Genomic DNA, 24,130 nt, shown 5'->3' with positions numbered 1-24,130 from the left:
ACTCTCCAGTGGGATGATAACCAAGAGTACTTGATCTTGCCCTAAGAGGAGTTTGGATAATAGAAGAGTGGGAGCTTGGGCTCACTACCATCAGTGTCTTGGGCTGAAGGGTAGCTTGTTGAGATTCTGACAAGCCACAGAAGAATGGGAGCAGAAGGAAAAGCATATGGTATAATCTATAAGCTCTGAGGTGACAAAGCTGACATCTTCAATGGAACCAAAAAAACCATACTATCAGAGTCTATGATTCCATTGTTTTTTTCCATTTAGCATGAATTTGGAGCAGTCAGTGCTTGTAAGTTTGGGTCTCATCACTGGCTAGCTATGGAATTTTGGGCAAGTAACTTTAGCATCTTGTCCTGAATTTTTTTTCCTCTGTAAACTGGAGATGATAAGAACAAAATAGTAAACATGACATTAATCTAGCATCAGTGCTAATGACAACTGTGGTTTTTATTTTGGATTGTTATGATACTAATATACACTGGAAGAACGACAATGAGTATGCCAACCTGTGTAAACTCATGATGTTTTTTTTTTCTTTCCAATGCCAACCTGTGTAAACTCATGATGTTTTTTTTTTCTTTCCAATGATCCTGAAGCTATTTAGAAACCAGTATTATAGTTCGTTTTTTACAAATGAGGAAAAAGAGACAGAAAGATTTCATAATTTAATGAGTGTCTTTCTGTGGGAAGAGGCAAGATGCACACTCAGGTTTCTATACCCAAGCATCTTTCCCACCATCACCATACTGTTTTCCAAGAGTAAAATTTTAGTTGACATTTTAACTCTAGGAAGAAAACAGGACCAATGAAGTTTCACTAAAACTTGGGGAAGGTCAAATGCAACTCCCAGGGAGTAATACGGATCTAATGCAAAAGATCACATAGTCAAGGGAGACGGATGGTTTCCTTTGTCAGGAAGCCATGCACCAGGCATAGATATTCATGTGACCCAAATGCAGATGTGGCAGCAAGCACGTGGATAAGTGTGAAGGAGCATAGCTTTCTGTCCACCAGTCATTTCTTATGTCACTGTGTTTACCCATCTTAAAGATAGTTGCTGGATATATCCATGCTACATTGTCTCATGAACTGTTTGTTAAAGCCATAATGGGACATCTGAGATTTTATACTGTGGGGTGAGGTTGACAGTGAACTCCATTAGAATACACTACAGGAAATGGTAAGTAGTGCTGTTAGTATTTCTATTTTATATATGAGGTGAACTGAGACTTAGAGTGAATAAATACTTTATCCAAAGTTAATTCCATTCAGACTTGCTTTGTGTATGACCCATGCTTTTCATTTTGCTCTGAGAGATATTAGCAGGTGAGCTAAAACAAATAAACAAACTAACTAACAAACAAGCAAACAAAGCAAGTTTAGGAACTCTGGGAACCATATCCTCTTCCTAGAGAGTCATGGTGTATGTAATGTTTGTTGCTTTGCGTTGCTTTGTGGGGATAGATATTAGATAGATGGGGTATTTCCCTAGCTGAAAGGTTTCATCCAAGATCTCTTGGCCTCATCAACTATAACGAGGAAGTATGAAGAGAAGACAGTGAACAGGGATTCTTAGGCATCTAAATGCTGTTCCTTGATGCTATAAAAGCCTTGGTGAATTGGACAGGATTAGGTCTCTAACTCATCCTTCTTGCGTTCCATGATGTTACAGACCTAGATTCTGGAGTATGAGAGTGAAGGAGGTAAAGACGAATAGTGTTGTTAGGCACAAGTGTCTACGGTGACAGTTTTCAGTGATCCAGTTCTGTGCTATCAATCATAGAAGCAGTGGATTTGAAAAGTACCCCAAATGCCTTTTGTTCTGTTCATGCTTTTGACAGCAGTGACAGATTTCCACAAAGGAGAAAGCTCCTGGGATGGGAAGTGGTGGTGACTGAGATGGCTGACTCTTTTTTTTTTTTCTTCTGTCAAGAGTATGCTGGAAAGAAGAGGTTTTGGGAGTGGGGAATGATCATTCATTTACTCTGAATTTTTTTTTTCCTAAAAGTTTATGAGAACAGGTTGTTCCTTACATCAAATTCAATGTACAAGTTTACCTTTAAAATGGTGCAACATTCAGAAAATACTATATTCAAGGTCATTGCTGTCTCCTCGGAGAGATAAGCACAAAGACCACGCTAGCCTAAGGCTCCTCCGCATACTGAATGAATGCTTGCTCTCTCCTCTAATCCACAGCTTGAAACTCTTATTCCAACTTGGAGGCGGGGCTCTGTATGTGATTAAGTCATGAGAGGGTGCAGCTGACATGAGGCTTTGTGACCCAAGAAGAAGGCATTCATGCATGGTGGCTCAGGTCTGTAGCCCCAGCACTTAGGTGGTAGGTAAAGGAGGATCGTGAGTTTGAGGCCAGCCTGGGCTACACAGGAAGCACCTGTCTTAAAAGAACAACAACAACCAAACAGTACTGAAGAAGATTCCATCAAGCTCTCTTCCTGACATGATGATGCAAAAGAAATCTGCATGGTAAGACCCAGCCCTTCTGAGCTGCCATCGTGATACATGACTGCTGGATTCCACAACTGAGAAGAAGGTTTCTGTCATTTATAATGTGTTTTTACATGATAGTTTTAACTTATTCCTTGTAAACTTTATACATTAATACAATCATACTTAAAAAATCTTAAGTGGTAGCCCAAGATGACCAAGACAGACTAGAAACAGTCAACCAAAAAAGTACAAAAACAGCTGTGGGGTGATTTCCAGAAGTAGAAGTGTGAAGGAAAGACATCACATACTTTTTGAGTTTGAGTTTCCATCACATGTGGGCAACCTGGCCTTTGGGTGGAATTTGCAGGCATATTTACGCCAGTGTGCCATGGTATCACACAGTGACTATTTGCCAATAACTAGGATGTAGCTTTAGCAAAGCCAAGTTTTATGTTCTGACATTTTCCAGCTCTGATAGCCATTTATAACTTTAAGATAAATAGAAAAAAGAAAAATCAGATTCATATTGTTTGCTTCCAGGATAAAGAAATATAAAACTAAGACAAAAGGCCACTTCTTTTAAAGTGCTTTCTTTTCCTTGCACAATGCTTCATCTTCATTCAAATTTCATCACTACCTACATTTGCTTCTTTCTTGCCCATGCTACACTGTATAGATAGCTATGAGTACCACTGGCACATTTAACCATGGCTCTTGCTTTCTTTCCTTAAGCAGTGCCTTCTTTTACTTAGCACTTTATCGACCCTGCTCCTTTTCGACCATTCATTGTCTTTACCACTAACACCACTGTAATGGTTAATGGTTAATCTATATTGTCATCCTGACCATATTTAGAATCACCCAGAAGACACATCTCCACGTGTCTGTGAGGACCCTTCTTCAGAGGTTTAACTGAGTAGTGAAGGTGCGTCCTCTTATTGGCTAGGGTCCCAGACTAAAGCAAAAGGAAAAGTCTACTAAGCAACAGCATTCAATTCTCTCTGTGTGCTTCCTGACTGATGACAGAAGGACAAGCTACCTCATGCTCCCACTGTCACTCCTTCTCTGTCAGGATGGGCTATAGCCTCTCAGACCACAAATCAAAATTAGCCCTTCTTTCCTCAGAGAGGAGCACGGCAATGAGAAAATAGGTAATATAACAATCAGTACAATTGAATTCTGCTTTGTCATGGATTGTCTTCCCCACTTTCATGACTTGAAAAAAATGTTTAATTCTGTGTATATGGGTCCAGTGTGTGTGTGTGTGTGTGTGTGTGTGTGTGTGTGTGTGTATGTGTGTATGTGTGTGTGTGTGTGTTTGTGTACAACTTTTGGGAGTTAGTTTACTCCTTCCACCATGAGCGCTAGGGATCGGACTTGCACAGCAAGCATTTTTACCCACAGAACCATTTTGCAGACCCTGGTGCTTCCTGTTTGGTAGAAAAGATGGCATATATTTTATCACTAAACTTTACAAAGTCAGAAAAAACAATTTCTCAACCTCCCTTTGTAGATGAGACCATGAAGACCCAGTGTTGCCAAAGAGGTTGTTAAAGGCTTTGCCACTGGCAATCTCTGCTTCCTTTGATTCCTCTGCAGTACTGTCTGGGCGTTCACAGGGCTCTCCAGTACAACTCTACGGTCTACCCATATTGATAGGATTCTGGCATGTTCTCTAAACAATGATTTCTGATAAAAATGAACAGGACAGTCAGACTGTATGTTCCATTATAGTTTTATAACAGTAGTGTTACTTTTGTTATTATTATTATTGTTGTTGTTGTTATTATCATGATGATGCCATTTTTCTATTTGCCCTCAAATTGTTAAATAAATTTTGCCTAGTGTTAGACAACTAAGCAGTTTGTATGCTTATAATTTTCTTATTAACATGTGTGTGTGTCACACACACACACACATGGGTGAAGTTGCCGTGGTACACATGTTCAGTTCAGAGGAAAACTTGCTGGAGTCAGTTCAACTCTTCTACCATGTGGGTACTATGGGTTATCAGGCTGGAGACTACCACCTTCACCAGCTGACCTATCTCCCTGACTCTTCCTTCCTTTTCTTCCTTCCTTCCTTCCTTCCTTCCTTCCTTCCTTCCTTCCTTCCTTCCTTCCTTCCTTCCTTCCTTCNCCTCCCTCCCTCCCTCTCCCTTTCTTTCTTTCTTTCTTTCTTTCTTTCTTTCTTTCTTTCTTTCTTTCTTTCTTTCTTTCTTTCTTTCTTTCTTTCTTGTACTGTAACAAATTACCTTAAACGTTGTGGTTTAAGAATGAGAATTTATTCTCTTGCAGTTTTTGAAGTCAGAAATCCAGGCTCAGTTAGGGTGTCAGCAAGGCATGTCTCTTTTCTTTACTTCTTCCAGTTATCAGTGTTGTCATATTGTCTGATGGCCTTGTCACTTCATTCCCTGCCTCTATTGACCCATTTTCCTTCTTTTTTTTATTCTCTACTTCTTTTTTTCTTTTCTTCTATGTGAATGTATATGTGTATGTGTGCACCTGTGCATATAGAGACAGAGGACAACTTTGGTCTCAGAAGCTATCTACCTTGGCTTTTGAGACAAGGCCTCTTATTCAGTGGCACTCACTGGTTAGACTAAGCTTCCTGGTCAGTGAGCAGCAGAGAACCACTGTTCTTGTCTCTGCAGTGTCAGGATTGTAGTTATATGCTACTGTGCCAGGCCTTACATGCATTCTAGGGGTTACATTTCCCAACTGTGCTATCTCCCTAACCCCTATAGTTACATTTGCTTTTCTCACTCTGATCCTAATGTTTGCCTCTTATAAGAATCCTGTGCTTATGTTGGACGGACACAGATAATCCAAGATAATCCCCCTATCCAGAGATCCTTAACGAAATCACATTCAAAAGTTTCATTTTTCCATAAAATGCACCATACTTAAGCTTCAAGGTACTAAGGTATGGATCTCCATGGAGGCCCAGAGGGGATTATCCTTTCTACCCTGCTCTGCAGTCACTAAATAGCTGTTGAGAGGTTAATATCTTAAAGGAATTGTGTTAGGAAGTTGCTGGAAATGGCACAGCTAGACAATCCCTCTTCTCATGGAGTTTTTATTTGCATGAGAGACAGATGTTAAGTAATGACATGATTACTTAATACGTTCCTAGTAAGTGGTAGAAAGGTAGACTGAACAGAAGGGGGAAGTATCACACAGGATCTGGCTCTGCTAGGTGCTTTAGAAATACATTTCCCGGAGGAGATAACTTCCGGTCAGAACTCGGGTGTAGAAGAGAAGGGTCAGAAGTCATTAACATTCTAAAGCTCAAAAGATCTTTTACAACGACTCAGATTTATTATGGTGATGAGCTTTGGGGAGCTAAAGAGGAAAATCATTTCCTTAGAGGTAGTTTTCATTCCTGAAGTCCTCAAGAATAAGAGAGGAACATTTTTCCTTCAGGAGTTGTTGTCATTTTATTATTTACATGAAATTAAAGTCCCTCCAGCAATATGTACACAGTGACTATAACTATAAACAATCACGCCCTCCCGTTATTGCGTACACAATGACTATAAGTAAAAACAATCACGCCCTCCAGTAATGTATACACAATGACTCTAAGTAAAAATAATAATGCCTTCCAGTAATGTATACACAATGGTTATGGAAACTACACTTTTACTCCTCAGATTTAGGTGAGGATTTATTTTTTTCTTTTGGGTTTTAGAGACAGAGTTTTTATGGGTAGCCCTGGAACTTGCTCTGTAGAGCACGCTGGCCTTGAACTCACAGAGATCTGTATGCCTCTGCCTCTGGAGTGCTGGGCTTAAAGGCGTGCCCCACCACTGACTACCTGGGATTTACTTTTTACCATTTCATTTTATAGATTTGGTGACCTCCCCTTATGTCCTCTGGTTCTTGAATGTTTTCTATTTTACGCCGTGACATGAGCAGTACTTAGTAACTTATTCAGACTTGTAATCAACTGCTGGTACATTTAGTTATAGAATATCCTAATGAGCACTGTGCTAAAGACTTGGAATATAGTGAGTGGTTTTAGGTGGTTGTGGATATATTCTTGAAAGGGATGAGTGCAGGACCCTGGTTTCTAGGCCCCTTTGACAGCCTGGCCATCATATGGTGTTACTGCGTGCTCCAGCCATGATTTTCCACCACAAACCTAGAGCAGCAAGGCCAATTGGCCATGTACTGAACTCACCAAAATCATGAGCCAGAACAATGAAACAATTCTTAAAAAATATCTTGAACATCACATAAGAACTTTCTCCCTGGCTTCTCCTGATTTTTTTCCATATACATGAAGTCAGGGGTAACTTATTTGTATCATTGTTTTTCTTCCAAGATAGTTAACATTTCCTTGAGTTTATTGGCATCCAAATAAGCCTTTAAGGAAATCTTAATGGATAAATTCTCCAAGACTCCAAATCTGGATTTAAAATAGCAACAACAACAAAAATCTATCTTGGCTTCTCCAGGGAGATCCCTCAGTTGATCAGAGAAAAGACTGAGGAGTGAGCCACGTCCCAACCACGTTCTATGCTCAGTGTCACATGCAGACTTACACCTCAAATATTTATGAAGCAGTTTAGCTTAATGGCCTTTGGTATTTCTGAGATAACTTATTGCTTAATGACCATCAAAGACTTAGGTGGCAGCAAATACATGAGGGACAAAGGGAATCCCATTTTCAATTTTTGCCTTTTTAATGATGAAAAAAAGTAAATGAATCTTTACCCTTAAGTTTTGGCTCTTTGAACTTTTTTCTTCCTATGAATGATCTGTTCGTGGCCCTTAGTCATTTTTCTTCTTACTGATTTTTAATAGTGCTTTGGATCATAGAAAAACATGTCTTTGTGTGGCATATTATAAAAACATGTTTCAAGTTTTCCATCTGTCCTTTGACTTTGTGTATATGGTAGATATATTAATATTTTTCTTTTAGAATTCTTGGTCACAAAATATATGTACAACTTCTCAGGGTTTTTGTTTGTTTGTTTGTTTTTGTTTATGGTATGGCCCTGATCTTTCTTATTCAAACTTCAGATTATCTGGAATTTGCATTGGTATCATGAACAAGTAAACATGCAGCTGAATGCCCCCCAACACATACACATGCACACTCCCATAATCACATCTATTTAATTCTAAGATGTAAGAGCCCATGTCTTACCACTGATATCAAATGTGTTAATACAAAGATATCTAAAACACACTCGGGTTTAGTTCTGGACATCGCATTCTGTTCTATTTTAGGCTGACCTTCTGTTTCTAAATGCCTTTTCTTTGTCTATTACACTGTTTTTAAAGACATGGGTGTTTAAACATCCTTGGGAAGTTTTAATGTTGTCGATTAAAACATACAGTAAACAACTTCCTCAACAGTTTCCTCATATGTCAAATGAGGGCACTGGAAACCATATGGGAGATTTTGATAAACCAAGGTGGATTGTCTCTTAGTAGTGACCCCTAATGTGTACATATTGTGTAGTAACAGCTTTTAGAAATGTCCATTAAATGAAAAAAAGATGTCACCATCTATGTCTTGAAACCTGTTGGCTTCTTTCAATATGCTCTTGATTAGTGCTATAGTACCCAAAGGTCTAGTGAGCATTCAGGCATAGCCATGGGCTTAGTTAATTAGGCTTAATTTAATTTGAAACACTTTACCTCTTCTAGAATTTTAAGGAACCAAATGAAGACAAGGGTTGTAAATTGCTCTTTCTTTACCTTTTAGAAAGATCACTGGATTTTCTAATATTCTGTCAACAGTAGTGAGCAGCTACTACACATGAAGAAACTCCAGTGCTGATGGTCAGATATCTAGGTTTTTCATATTTAATAGTGTATGTTTTCATCATTTCAATGCATAAGAAAATCCTGCTCAGACACTATGCACAGTTACGGCAAAACAAACATAAGCCAGAGAGGGTCATCAAATATCAAACAGAACAGAGAAAATGATTCTGTCTCATTTGGGGTTAGGGCCATTATCTTTTAGACTGTGTGCATGGGTGGGTGGGTGGAGGGTGTTATGCATTGTCGAGTGAGATGTTGAGAGAGAATTGATTCTGTTTCTTTGACAGAGGGACTCTGTTGAGAACATTTAATTCATTTTCTTTCTCGGCTTCTATCATAAGATGGTAAGTCCTGATCACAGTGCTGAAGGGACATATGCAAACATGAGAGACTGGGTCTTAGAAAATCAGCATCCAAACGCTGACACCATTGCATTCACTAGCAAGATTTTGCTGAAAGGACCCTAATATAGCTGTCTCTTGTGAGACTATGCTGGGGCCTGGCAAACACAGAAGTGGATGCTCACAGTCAGCTAGTGAATGGATCACAGGGCCCCCAATAGAGGAGCTGGAGAAAGTACCGAAGGAGCTGAAGGGATCTGCAACCTTATGGGTGGAACAACATTATGAACTAACCAGTACCCCGGAGCTCTTGACTCTAGCTGCATATGTATCAAAAGATGTCCTAGTCGGCCATCACTGGAAAGAGAGGCCCATTGGACATGCAAACTTTATATGCCTCAGTACAGGGGAACGCCAGGGCCAAAAAAATGGGAATGGGTGGGTAGGGAAGTAGGGGGGAGGGTATGGGGGACTTTTGGGATAGCATTGGAAATGTAATTGAGGAAAAGATGTAATAAAAATAATTATTACAAAAAAAAAAAAGAAAATGGACATGAATTAAAGACATACAGAAACAAGCCGGTGCGCGCGCGCGCGCGCGCACACACACACACACACACACACACAAATAGAATCAGAGATTCATTTTCTTGATTCAGAACAAAGAACAATTGCTGATTACTAGAAAAGTCTTTGGTTGTGAATAGGCAGTTTGACAATTCATTTTATTTTTGATCCATGGACTCATTTCTTCAGTCGCCATTTACTGAATACTTATTAGATTCCAAGAGCTATTGCAGCTCTGAGAATATGCCCTCGGAAAGTTCTTGTTAAGTGCAGGCTTCCCAGTGCACTGGCTGCCACAACAGGGAAATAGCTAGAATATACGCTACCAAGGTGGAACTGTGGCCTGGGTCAAAATAGCTTACTAGAAAGGGAAGAATAAATACTCATAGATTTTCTGGGAGCTTAGCCACAGGAAGTCACACATATAAGACTGCAATGAGATATTTCCTGGGCCACACTGAGTCTATGAAAATGAAAGCCATGTGATGGGGTGTCAACACCAACAAGTTTGGGCAGGAAGCAGAGAAATATGAACAACATGAAAGCTTGCGTGTTTATATCTTGCAGATAACTCTGGGTTCAAATTGTAGCCAATTTAGTTAATATATACCTATAAGGGTATCCTTCCTGTGCCATTTTATGCCAGGCAGTGGAGACAGAGTCCTGGGCAGGTATAGCCCCAGCCTCACAACCTCATAGTCCAGCATTTAATACTTAGGAAGCCACTGGCTAAGTTCTAGAAAGGAGTAGAAAGAGTTGGACAAATGCTTCGTGGTTGAGTGGAAATCAAGGAATGGCTGGGGGAAAGGATGATGGGGGTAAGTGACATTTGATTTTGGATAGCTGGAAGGTTAGCAGATAACAAACAAAAAGAGGGATGCTGCAAGGGACAATGCTTTCAGGTTGTCAACAGCAGCTTTCAAACCTGGGCTCCAGTACAACCAACTGCTTTCACCTTTCCGTGCTCAGCAGAAGCTGTGTAGCCTGCAGATGCAGTGCCAAGGAAGACACTTAGTGATGTTCATGGATCAGAATGCTGGGCCGTAGGCCCTGAGGTGTGGCCCCATAGTTACTTCTGAAACCTGCTCCCCATTCTAATGTAAGTTGACCATTTTGAACTTTGGGATATGCTACCAAGATTGGAGTAATCCTTACATGGAAGCAAACATACATTAGCACTGCCCTTCATATCTGGTCGAGCTCACCAACAAACATTGCAAAATGCTTCCAGCCTACCAGAGTCAGAAATGAGATGGTGAGGAGGAAAGATGTCTTCTCACCTCCAGACTGTGAAAGATTTAAGATGCTGTTGTGAGGGAGACGGAAAGGAGATCTTTCTCAATCAGAGTGGTCTGGCTGCTGGTGGATGAAGATGAAGTACCTTAACACAGAGCTACAGGATACAGTATCCTCTAAACTGGGAGCTAAGTGACTTTTTTAGACAAAGGACCACCCCCCTCAACTCAGGTAAGGTGTGGTGAGGGAGACAGAGGGCGATTCCTCCTCTCCTTTTAGGATCTCTGGCTTTCTGTGGGAGAGCGCAGCAGGCAGCTCTCCTGCTTAAGACAGAGAGGAAGTGCTCAGCCTTCCTCCCAGGCTCCTTTTCCTCCCTGAACTCTTTTGAAAGAACTGTCAGTTCTCTTCTATATATTTCCTAGCTACCCCTTGCAACCACCGTTTGCATCTCTATTGCCTGAGGAATACTGCTCTACGTAATTCCTTTTACATCAAGAATTGGCTGCATTAAAGGAAAAGAGTATTATTTAGAAGCTAAGAGACCTTTTATAAGTCTTTATTTATGAAACAAAAGTCCTAACTATCCTGGCTACTGATGATGGTATAAAGAGATATCAGGATCTCAGGATCAACATCCAAGTATGTAGTAAGTTCTCAAGAAATGCTTCTTGAAGCATGACTACATGGATAGATGGCTGAGTAGACTGATTAGTGTGGTACATTGGTACACTTGTATAAAATGACTGAAAATTAAGCTCTTCAGTGTATTTCCTTATAAATAAAGCCAAAGCTGCTTCTGGCCTTGAGTAACCACCACTCTGAACATGATCCAGTCTAAGCTAAACACAGGGAAGCTGGGTCCACTTCCTACTCACAAGTCACATATCTTGAGTTGAGACTTTCAGTCTTATCGGTAGAATATGTTCGGAAATAAATACCTATGTTTGGCTCTGCGAAAATTGGAGAGATTTGTATGAATTCAACACACAGACATAAATAAACACATATGTGAAAGAGGGACAGAAACAGACCATTGCAGTTTTGTGTCTATTTCTGCACTGTTGCTTGGCACTCCACTGAGAAGGTCTAGAAGCAACGAGATCTCAGGAGCAAAGGACACTTAAAGTGTCCGAATCTTGGCTTCTAAATACCATTGTACAACAAAAAGAAGCTAGAGTTTCTTGATAGAAAAGGCTGATTCTGGGGCTGGTGAGATGGCTCAGCAAGTAAGACCACCCGACTGCTCTTCCGAAGGTCCTGAGTTCAAATCCCAGCAACCACATGGTGGCTCACAACCATCTGTAACGAGATCTGACTCCCTCTTCTGGTGTGTCTGAAGATAGCTACAGTGTACTTACATATAATAAATAAATAAATCTTTTTAAAAAAAAAGAAAAGGCTGATTCTAAGGTTGTGGTAGGAAGAAAATGTAAGATGCTGAGGTCTACCTGGTGTGTCTGAGAGAACCAGAGGGAAAGGAACTTTAATATACACATAGAATGTACTGTGACCATCATCCCCCCCACCCCCACTTCACTCTTGTGTCTTCCTCCCACTGATCACCTCCCATTCCCTAGCAGTGATTCTTATACATTTATTTCTCAGTATATACCACATGTATTATTAGTTTAGAATTCTAGACTAGATTGACCATGCTTCAATAAGTATATGGATAACACAAATTGGACTTGGTAGGTTTTCTTATTCAAACAACCATAAGAACTAAATGCAATGTGTACCAATATGAGATCCTGGGATAGGATGCCAGTGAGAAAACCAATGATATCTTTAGTCAAGCCTGGAGGTTAGCTAATAGTCATGCAAATAAAGCCATTTCTTCAGTTTTGACTAAATGATATTATGCTTATAATAGAATAATATGTTGAATTCAGTTAAGGGATGGATCCTCTGTGTTATTCTAGCAATTTTGCTAAATTTGATATTGACACTAGAAATTTTGGGGATACCAATCTGGCATACCATACATTACCAAGAAAACTGAGGGCTTTTAGCCCTGTTAACTAAAGAATTTGAGAATTGGTTTAGAAAGAAGCACTAAAAACAAAAGCCTCGGGCAAGCAAGCTGTAAACCTTGGGAGCTGCCTGGAGGAAGGAGATGGAGAAGACACGAGATAAAGCCATGGCACTTGAGTTAGTCCTGGAAGTCAGTAAACAAGCAGCATGCTGTGTGACAAAGGGTGGGGAGCTTCAGGAAAGAGGGAGGAAGCCCAGAGTGTCTGGGAAAGCATGCCCAAGCTTGGCAAGAATCCAAAAGAAGAAAAAGGGAATAAAAATATGAATTTTCTGAGTAATTCAGAAAAACTGGCAGGCTTAACCCAGCCTCATGGATGGTTCCAGCTCTATAGTGTAGTGATGTCATGAGATGCGGGGTTTCTGGAAAGGAAATGTGTATTACTTCATTATAGGGGCAATTCTTCCTTCCTCTCACCTTAGCATAACTTACTGTGGAGAATATTCTCTTCACCCTGTGCTTGACCAGCTCAGTTGGATTGATGGTGATGTTTTGCTTAGTTTGACCTATTAGAGCACCATCTAGACCAGAGAAATGGCTTTTCCTTAATGGGCACCCAGAGAGATCTAATTATGGCTACTGTTAAAAAAAAAAAAAAAAACCAAACTGCTAAAAAATAGAAAGTTGACTTTAAAAAGAAGAGCTTAGGGGCAAGTAGACACAAACATCTGAGAGTGTGGCCTGAGCTCACAGGCTAAGTGCAGTATTGTGAGCAGAAGGGCACTGTCACATGCACAGGACAGAAGTGACTGAGGACCAAATCTCAGAAAGAGTTCTACTTTTGTCCTGGAGATTTTAGCCCTAAGTCTGTGCTGCCCAAGAATTTGAGTTAGAGAAGATGGCAGATATTTGCACATAAATTAAGTCTTAAAGCATCTTGCTTATTTTCCAGCCACACAAGAATTTGTCACATGCCACTTTCATATAATTTAAGTACAGACTCACTGCTCCCCATAACAATGTATGTCAGTTTCTGAGGAAGCAGATCCAAGAAGAACTTCCTGTGTACCCAAATCCATCCCCTCAGTGCCAGAGAGCTCCCGGCTCCAACGGAACTGAATTCACCATGAAGCTCCTTTGAAGTCTGCCTCCTTCCTAAGACAGTGCTCTTCCTCCAGCAGAAAATGAGAAGGGCCTAGATCCCTAGACATGGTGGAGATGGACTATCTAAATGCAGTTTTCTCTTAATGTGGATTGGCGTCAGGGGACAAGGGGAGGTTAAACTTGCATGTACCTTTGGGATGTTGGTAAATTCAAAAGGTGCCTGTAGCACGTTTATAGTGGTTATAATTGAGACTGGTCTGGGAGTTTCTGGACTGAGGATCCCAGAGGGTGCATTTGGGGAAGGAAGAGCTACAATTGAATGTTAGTTTGTAAGCTGTGGCATGAGTGGCAGGTTTTGTACACACAAACATACACACAAGTGCCAGTTGTTATGTGTTTTGAGTGCAAAGAGAAAGGGTGATGAAATACACTCCTAAAGACTATCTCTGTGGTCTTCGCAATGCGGACCAGCACATTTTACTTCTCCCTTCTCTCATTCCCCCGCCACCAATCACTTACACCCAAACCAGTCCCCATGCACTTACATCCTAATAAGGAAATCCATATAATTACTATCATAGTCTATAAAATGTGGACAATACCTACTTCCTATGATTAACTGAATTGATGCATAGGAAACACTTGCATCAGTCATTAGTACATTGTAAGGACCAGAAGTTAGTTTGTGATGGTGCTTAAGAGGATAATTAACATTTTAAGGTGGAGCATCGGGAACTGTTTTATAGAGAAGGTGTTAGTTGGGATGAGCTTGCAATGCGAATAGACCTAATACCCTACCCTACTCAGCATTCTAACCTAGTTTCATCACTTTAAGCATCTCAAGGCACTGTTATGTACCTACAGTGGGCAAAGATGTCTAAACCAAAACCTGCTTTATAATTCAGGGCTGAGTGTCCTGTATACATAAAGATGGGTGCTTCGTAGACATAAGGAGATATGAAAACACCATGTACTCATCTGTTAGCATCAAAGTACAGTAGTGCATAGGTTGTTTCCTTTCATGATTGCATAGCCGACTGGGAGGCATAGTCACAGAAATAAATGAAAATTCAAGATCTAGAATTCAATTTATGCTGACTTCATTTTTCTTCTTTCTTTCTTTCTTTCTTTCTTTCTTTCTTTCTTTCTTTCTTTCTTTCTTTCTTTCTTCTTTCCTTCCTTCCTTCCTTCCTTCCTTCCTTCCTTCCTTCCTTTCTTTTCTCCTTTCTTTCTTTTTTTTTTTGTACCATGATGAAGTAGAAAATTTAGGGATCTAACCATTGTAAGTTGAGGGTCATCTATCTGTTCTGAATAATTCCACCAACATGAAATTCAAGAATACAGTTTTATATAAAAGAGCAGATTTATGGTGGCATTTCAGAGTAATGGCTATTTTGGGGTCACTGACAGAATTGTCACAGGAGAGCCTGGGGGCTAAAGATTCTTTTTAGCTGCATATTTGTATGAGTGATTTGAACTCAATGGGAATAAACAACAACAACAACAAAAAAAAAAACCATGGTTGTTTAAAGCTACATTTACAAAATGTAATGTTAAGGAAGAGACCCAAAAAAAACCAACCAAACAAAACCCACAAAATCCCTCAAAAACAAAACAAAGCAGCAACAACAAACCCGACACACAACATTATCAGGAAATTAAAACTGCAGTGTAATCTAATTTTTTAAAAATTACGTGAACATTTTAATGCTATCCCTTCCTGGTGATAGGATTCCAGTTGGTTGTTTTGGAAACACACATAGCAGCTTCAGAAACCCATGTGGTGGGTGTCAGCGGTGTGGAGACACCAGCTGCATCTTTGATGGGCATGGCAAAGCTGCAGGACTACTTCTGCTCAAGAGTGGTGACATGCAGCAATCTACTAAAGCCTTCAGTGTCCCACTTCCTCCCTGTGAGCAAGAGGTGCTAATGGAGCCCGTGTCTTAGGACTGCATAGACAACTAGACAAGATGAAGCATAGCTTCTTCCCCCAGAGTCTGTGGCAAACACTAGGGCATGACAGTTATTGATGTTAATGAAAAGTTCAACGCAGAAAACTGTGAATCTGGAGGGAATAGCCTGTATTTCTGGATCAGATCTGCAGAAATAGAGACTGGTGATAGGCATTTATGGTGGAGGGAGAGGGCCTGAAGCAGTCCCTGAGGAGAATGAAGAAAGCTGCAGGGGGCAGGGGGGCTATCAGGCTGACCAGCACCCCAGAATTCCCCTGAGTGGAAGCTGAGCACTTCTAGATGAAATCTTTCCTGTTTGGTCCCAGGCAACAAGGAAATTTTGCTGAAATTTTCCTAAGACAGCAGCTAAAAAGGGGGATGAGGGCTGGCATGTGAAAGGTGCAAGGTTCAAATCCCAGCATCACAAGCAAAAGCAGGAGGTTAAACTGGGGGAGACAAAGAAATGAAATCTGCTGTATAAAATAACTGCAGACAGTATGTTTAAATCAGGTATGTTCTGTACGATCAGATCAAATTGAACGTTGTGTGAATTGCTGTGGATAAGATTCATATACATCATGGTGATTGTGGATGTCACTAAAACCCAAATCACTTGCTGTTAGGATTGAATTCAGAAAGAGACTTGTTAGTTGAAATCTTTGTCCCCCAAGGTAATGCTCAGAGTTGGACCATCAAAGACATGACGCAGTCATGAGGTCTATGAGTCCACTTATCAATGAGCTCATAACTTGACAGGTTACTATAGAGTGAAGACAACCCATGAGGTAGAATCTAGTTGAAGGAAGAGGGTCTTTGAGAGAGGAAACCTTCCTTCTGGCCCCCTCCCTCTCTGCTTATGTGTCACCATAGTGAGTTGCTTTGCCCCGCCCCCTCCCAACTTTGCATCTTGATGTCTTGTCCCTCTGCAAGCCCATGATCAGAGCCAAGTGATCATAAATCGAAACCTTTGATCTATAAGCCCAGGCAAGCTTTTCGTCATTTTAAATTGCTTCTCTTAGGCATTTTGTCATGATGCTGACAGGCTGACTAATATGTTTGCCTTTCTACAGAGAGATACATTGCTTTCTTCCAATATCAAATCCTGGTTATGATAAGGCAATATTTACATGCTATTTGACCACCAGAACTTTTTTCCACTTAAAATTTACTTTTCTAGAAACCAGTGGCATCTACAACTTCTTTGGAGGAATTAGGAAATTTTCATTTACAGTCAATCACAGAAGAAGCATGAAGCATGTATCCTGGGCATTTGTTTCAATTGTTCTTGATCAAGAAAACAGTTCTGTGGCATGCCCCTCTTTCTCTCTCTTTCTCCCTTCCCCTTTCCTCCCTCTTTTTGGAGGTGAGGTGAGCAGTAGTGAACCCTAGATTTTGCTAACCACAATAGAACTAAAAGTTGTCCAAAATGATATGATACAGTAGATTCTTACAAATCATCGCAAATAATCATGACAGTGACAATAATCTTATTAGATTTCATTTTAGTAATATTTTAATGTATTATCTGTGTATAGTATGGTTGGTATCATGCTGATCATATTTATATGTGTATATATATATATATATATTGTTTTACTTAAGAAAGTTGTGAGGGTAATATTTTATTATAGTCATCTTTTGAGTAAGGATAGATAAGCTCGGATGAGAGCAACCAGCTAACCAGATTTTCTTAGGATGTAGAAATTTTAGTACTGATCCCTGAAACGTTCTGGACATCTTGAGATGAGTTGTTTGTCCTGTAAGAGTAATTCATTTGATTTTTGAGGGGTAAAGATAATTTTAAATCTCTCATTTATTTATTTGGTTCTTCCATCTATCACCAATACAGCTCAGGATTATTGCTAATAGTAGAATATCCTAGACTTTTTCTAATGGGAAGAGTCATCAAGGATGGAGTAAGATGGATTAACTGAAGAAATCATCTGATAAACATTGTCAGGAAGGAGATAGGATACACAGTTGTTATCTAAGTACCAGTAGCCCTCATGCATAGCAGACGGGAAGGCCATCATCATGATACAAATGGCACCAAACACATGGATGTGGAAAGAAGGGAACCCTTAGACACTGAGGGTAGTGTAAGTTTCCAGTCCACAAACTACTGTGCAAATGAAGCCCAGTCTCCCTTTATCACATTTCCAATGTGCCTATGGGCTCCTGGAAACTGACATTCAGAGCCAAGCCCACTCACCTGGGGAAGTGGGAAGAGATGACACTGTGGTTGGACAGCATCCCGCTTGCAAAATTCCAGAGCATAGCACACCACATCAGCCTTCATAGCTTCACCCAGTCTGGCAGGAAATGGAGCAAAGCAAAGCTATTAAGATCTCGCAGGCATTAGGAAGCAGAAGCTGTTTCAGAGAAAGTGAAATCCCCAGGATGGGTTCTGATGCTCTCACAACCTGGCCTCAGAATTTCACCTGGTACATCTCCTGGACTGTGATTTCCTACAACACTCCTCGCTCCTGCCTCTTATATAAGGTCCTGAGAACAAGGTAGTACACACAATCCCTGAGCTGTGAGTTAGCCTCTCAGAAAACATGCTAGTATTTTCAGGAGAAGCCACAAAAATACTGAGAAAGGAAAAACAGAAAGAATATGATTAGATGGGAGGAACATTTAGAATCTACTGGACCCAATAGGGAAAGCTACTTTGCTATACATAGTCTTATACACTTAAAATTGTTTTTCTTAAAATTTAGTAACAATTTTGGTTTCTCTAAAAACTCAGTTATGTTATGTGAATATGTTTTTGTTTTAACCCAAGTACGGGATATAAGACTGCTTCAGATCGTCCATAACAGCTAACTATGATTTGTCTTGTGTTCTGGCAGGGACGTGAATCTGCCAGCTGAAGACAGTTTACATTTTGAATTCTGGGGACCATTGAGAGGGTATAAAAATGCCAGAGCTCTGAGGGGCTGCGGTGGCTGCTGCTCCCCTGCTGCTGCTGGTTTCTGCTGCTGCATTTGATGTTTGCTGGATTGCTCAGTGCTTGTTGGAGATGTCCTGATGACAAAGATTGGACTTGCAGGAAGGAATGCAACACTGTTAATCAGCAGGAAGTAGTCTAAAGAGATCTACAACCCCTTTCTCCTCTAATCTTCTTTCTCACCTACCTAGTGTGGGGAGGTTGCAAGGGATTAGGATGAAGAAAGATGGCAGATACTCAACAAAGTAGCCCAAAAGTATGGTTCCACTTAGATAACGATCTAAATCACCTCTTCCTTTTGTTTTGTTTTGTTTTGTTTTGTTTTGTTTTGTTTTGTTTTGTTTTGTTTTGTTTTGTTTTGTTTTTGAGGCAGGGTTTCTCTGTGTAGCCTGGGCTGTCCTGGAACTCACTCTGTAGTCCAGGCTGGCCCCAAACTCAGAAATCTGCCTGCCCCTGCCTCCCAACTTCTGGGATTAAAGGTGTGTGCCACCACTGCCTAGCCACCTCTTCCTTCCTTTAAATTAAACATATCTCTTAGTCTTGTAAATGAAAAACATTGTTGCTGATTTTTTTTTTCTAGCGGATGCCATACCACAGTCATCTTCCAATACTAAGGTTGTGTCTGGATTCAAAGGAGCTACAATAAAATGTAATGGTTCATCTTCATCGTCAAGTTTAGTGTGCTTAAAGCTATCTAGGAGAAGCATCCTCCATGAGGACATCCACAGAGAGGTCACAGAGTGGTGCTATCTAGTGGTCCAGACTTAATGAGAGAGGGTAAGGGACAAAGCTTGATGGTCCTTAGCATTTCCACTTCTGCTTGTTAACTGGAGATGCAACACGACCTCGACGTATGCTTCCACTGCAGTTATTGACTGTATCCCCTCAAATCTTGAGCCAAAACAATTTCTTCTCCCATCAGTTGCTTCTTGCCAGGTATTTGGTCAGAGCAACTAGAAAAGTAACTAACATAGAAAATTGTTATGGAGAAGTGAGTTTATTACTGTGACTTCCCAACTATGTAGCTCATAGGCCTTCTGAACTTGTTTATAGTAGAAATTTAGAAGAGGTTAGAGCTGTAGGCTGGAGTAAACAGAGCATACCGGCTAATTCTTATGAGAGTTCAAATGACAAGAATGCTTAAGTCAGAAAGGACTCTATTTATAAGGCTCCAAAGAGGAAAAAGTACTACCTGAAATTAGATGAAATGTAATTTATAATATATTCTAGAAAATAATCTGGCTGGATTTTGTATATCCCTTAACAAATCTGAGTAAGGTTGAATTCAAAAGTAATAAAAAACATTGGTTTGTGGAAGAAATTTCATTATTTCATTCAGGCTGTGGCGTGATGATTACTTTCTTCACTTAGGGAGGCTTAGAGTTCAAAGCAGAATGGAACATATTCTGGTGGTGAATAAAGGAATATGAGAAAGTTTATGGCTGAAGACAAGGTGGTTGTTGACAAAGCATCTTGAATTGTTAGAATAACACTATTGAAGATACACTATGAGTTTCATAGTGGCATCGGGAAAGGTAAGAGTTGCACCTATTAAAAGCTCCATGGTGTAACAATGCAAATTCCTCTTAAAAGAAGACATATGAAACTTAGAGACTTCACGTTAGTATCCTGAAAACACGGGCAGACTAGGGAAATACTTTTTCTAGGTTCAGCCTTCTACTTAGATGCTGCTACATCTGTGGTACAAGGAGCCAGGAATAAATTTTAAACTGGCAGAACTTGGCATTGTTCACATGCACAACATAAGAGCTACAGAGTCATAAAAGTTTGCCAATACCTTAGAAGGACACCAAGGTCTGACAATGAATAGCAGAGTCAGATTAGGAGTGTTGACTCATGAATAGACTGCACATGAAGTAGTAGAGGTGAAGCCTAACTCGAAATGGAGTCTCCAGGACATGGAAAGACCAATATGGTGCATGAGGCATTTGTTGAGGAAATTAGCAAACATTGCATAGAGACTGATCTAAGTGGGAGATCAGAATTGCTACTGGTAGGTAACAGGACTTGAAGGTTAACTCTAGTCAACTCCGTTGTGGAACAGATGATATTTAAGAAAGGGTTTTCTTCAGATCTTCCTTAAACGTTTGGTAGAATTCAACATGAATCTGTCTAGTTCTGGGATTTTCTTTTAGGGGAGACTTTTAATAGCTGCCTCATTCTTGTTATGTATCTACTAAACTGTGTCTACAGGCATTAAATGTTGGTAGGTAATATGCATTTAGAAATTTAACCATAGCTTGTAGACTTTCCATTGTCTAGGAATGTAAGATTTCAAAGTATTCTCCTGTGATCTTCTGGACTCCTTTGAGATCTGTTGTGACAGTTTCCTGTTTGTCTTTCGTTGTGTCAATTTGGCCATTCCTTCTTTTACCTTTGGTTTGTCTACAGACTGGTCAACCTTGTTAATATTTTCAAAGAACCAACTCTGCATAATGCTATTTGTTATCTCAGTTTCTCTCTCTCTCACTAATTTCTCCCGCGATGATGTTTAGTTTTTCTGTATGCTGCACTTGGATTTGGTTTCTAAGTTTTCTAGACCCTTGATGTATAACATTAGATTTTTTTTAGAACTCTCTGATATTTAAGAAATATAAACATTTAAAGGCACAAACTTTCTTTTTAAGCTACCTTGTCTATATCCTAGAGGTTCTGGTAGGCTACACTCTCATTTCCACTTAATTTAGGAATTAAAATACATTCGTCCTTTATTTTCCTCCATGGCATATTGGTTATTTAAAACTGTATTGTTCAGTCTGCAGGTATTTATGTGTTGTCTGAGATTGGCACTGCTAACAGTTCTAGTTTTATTCCACCGTAGTTTTGTAAGATGCAGGGAAATATTCCAATTATTATGTATAGCATAAAGCTTGCTTTGTGGATTCTATTGTGAGCAATTTTGGAGCATCTTCTTCATATTCCTGAGAAAAGTGTTTATTTCCTACTTGTGGCATGGAATATATATATATATATATATATACATATATATATATATACACACACACACATATATATATACATATATAATAAATGTTGTTGATATGTAGTGTGCTTTACTTATAAAATTTCATTTCTGATTTTTAATTTTGAAGACATATCTAAATGTGAGAGTGAGGCTTTTGAAGTGTTCATTTATTATTGTATTAGGACACATAGCAGTTTATGACTTTTAGTGTTCAATTTTTTAAAAATTGGACACCCATGAGTCGGTACATACATATTTATAATAATTATATCATCTTGATGAATTGTGCCTTTTACTAATATGCAGTGGCCATCTTTATCTCTCTTGACTAATTTTAGTTTGCAGTCCAGTTTATCAGACTTGAGAATCAGACCAGCTTAGATTCCACTCCTATTTGCTTGGTAGGTAGTTTTCCAACATTTAACTCTTAAATTTTTGGATGTCCTATTTCATTTTGTGAGTTTCGTGGATGAAAACATTAATTGTATCCAATCAGCCTACACGTTTCATTCATGTTATGGCCATTTATGTTAAAGATTATTGTTAAACATTTGCTATTACTGGTTCAATGCATCACTCAATCCTAATAAGAGAAGCTTCTTGCAGTAGATGGAAATGAACACAGAGACCCATGAGCAGACGATGTAAAGACAGTGAGAGACCCTGGAGCACTCGAGCCTAAATGGAATATATTTATCAAACCCCTCTCTTCAAGGCTCAGGGAGCTACGCAGAAGAGAAGGCAGAAAGAATGTAAGGAGCAGAGGTGAAGTATGATGTCTGGGAGCAGGAGTTCCTGAAAAGAGCCCTTTAATTGAGCTAGTACAGGGCAACAGGAGGGGGAGAAAGCCTGCCTCATTTTGAAGATCAGTTTCTCTCTCTCTGTCTCTGTCTCTGTCTCTGTCTCTGTCTCTGTCTCTCTCTCTCCTCTCTCTTTCTCAACTTTTTATTGATTCTTGGTGAAATGTATATCCTGCATCCAATCCCACTCACCTCTCCTTTCTTTTCTATCTGCCCTTCATTCTTGCAAACTCCCTTCCTCAAAAGAAAAGAAAAGTAGAATGATAATTTAAAAAAAAGTCCTGTCATGGAAGCTGCCATGTGTCAACGGGTATCACACAGTATACCAACTTGTCCACACATCTTTACTTGCATATGTTCATTGCAATGAGCCATTGATGTGTTTCGAGGCCTCTGGCTTCTGCTACACTATCTATACTGGATCTTCATGGGGACTCCTTTCAGATAGTCTGTTGTTGCCCAGTGTCATGGAGATCCTGCTGCTCTGGATCTGTGGGACCAGCACTCTCAAGTACTCCTGCAGACGATAGATGGGATGGATGTTGGGATGTGCCAACTCAGAGCCCTGGATATAGGTCTGGGAGATAGCTGAATTGGTCAGCCTGCCAACTCTCCTGCTCCCATACTACCAGGATGAGTTCTCCAGCACTGTTTTGGCTAGCTCACCCAATGCCACAGCTGACAAGGGGCAGGAGCAACTCTCCTGCTCTCAAGTACTCAGGACAGGCTCGCCTGTGTCTTTGCCACCAGGATCAGCTCTACTGTGCTGTCTAGGTGACAGTGCAGGGCCAGTTCTCCTGAGTTCACACCTTTCGGGCCAGGTCCCTCACTCCTCCACCACCAGGGCCAGCTCTACTGTGCTGCCACAGTGAGGTGCAAGACCTGTTCTCTCAAGGGCTGAGGCTGATGAAGGGCAAGGCCAACTCTTCCACTCTCATGACTTCAAGGCCAGCTCTCTTCCCTGCCTCAGACAGTGAAGGGCAAGAAGGAAAGGGCGTCTCTCCTTTGCCCAAGACCAGCAGACTGCCAGCAGACCAGAGATGGGCCCAGCTCTCCCTCACTTACGCCCTTGGGGCTAGCTTCTTAGTTTCTCAGCTGTGAGGATTAGAACTACTCTCCTGCCCAGGCAAGGGACGGGGACAGCTCAGCACAGTGCCTATGGTAGCAGTCCAGACCAGGGTCATCTCATGGCCTTGCTTGGTAACCTGGGCTTGGGACATCAACACAGACCCCAGCTGCCATAGGACCATAGACCCAGACATGGCCACCACCAGCAGCATGGGCTTGGATGTTCCTGTGGCCTCAGGTGGCAGTGCAGGCCACTCAGATCAGCATTAGCCCTCCCCCCTCCCCCAGGCAGTATGGCCCTCAAATATCCATATAGTCTCCAATGGCATCCCAAATATGAATATCCCCCTTGGGCTCTGGTGGTAACTTGGGCTACAACACGGACTCCAGTTACAGCAGGACCATGGCCTCAGACATGGCTGGTGGCACCAGTCCTGGGCCAGGATCTCATCATGCTCTTATCAAGTCTCCACCTTTCTCCACTGTGTACAAACCCTCGGCTTTGCTTTCTTTTCCTTCTTTTCACCATGTACACAGTCTTTCCCATCTCTCCAGCACACATTCATCCATCATAGCAGTGCCTGCAGCAGGCACTTGGGTGTCTTTCTTCACTCTCTTATGGATCTTTATTGTGAACCTTTGATTTTCTTTTTAATAGGGATGAGGTAAAAATGGTCCTCCACTTTCACGAATTGCACAATTGGATTTCCCATACTTGAGGAAATCTCAGGGCTCAGCACATCCTTATTGATGTTGGTAAGCCCTGCCCAGAGAAAAAAATCACCTTCTTAATCATGAACTTACCTTTTCTGGGGGAATATTGTGGGTTTTTTCTTTTCTCACTATGTAACTCTGGGTGACCTGGAACTTGTTGAACAGGCTGGCCTTGATTTCACAGAGGGAGTCTACCTTGC

At 40.6% G+C, this 24,130-nt stretch overlaps 1 protein-coding gene across 2 annotated transcripts in view; it reads right to left on the bottom strand.

Annotated features, from left to right (window-relative positions):
- The window catches only part of Aoah (acyloxyacyl hydrolase), a 202,897-nt gene that overhangs the window by 129,189 nt on the left and 49,578 nt on the right, over window positions 1–24,130 (bottom strand). For both annotated transcript variants that reach the window (XM_021180609.2, XM_029468428.1), the window contains exon 4: window positions 17,622–17,721. In XM_021180609.2, the coding sequence (XP_021036268.1) occupies window positions 17,622–17,721 (100 nt within the window). The remainder of the gene's footprint in view (window positions 1–17,621; window positions 17,722–24,130) is intronic.

This window comes from Mus caroli, chromosome 13 (genome assembly GCF_900094665.2).
Source record: "Mus caroli chromosome 13, CAROLI_EIJ_v1.1, whole genome shotgun sequence".
Taxonomy (NCBI): domain Eukaryota; kingdom Metazoa; phylum Chordata; class Mammalia; order Rodentia; family Muridae; genus Mus; species Mus caroli.
Note: the sequence above shows the minus strand (reverse complement) of the source record. Positions and strands in the feature narration are given on the sequence as shown.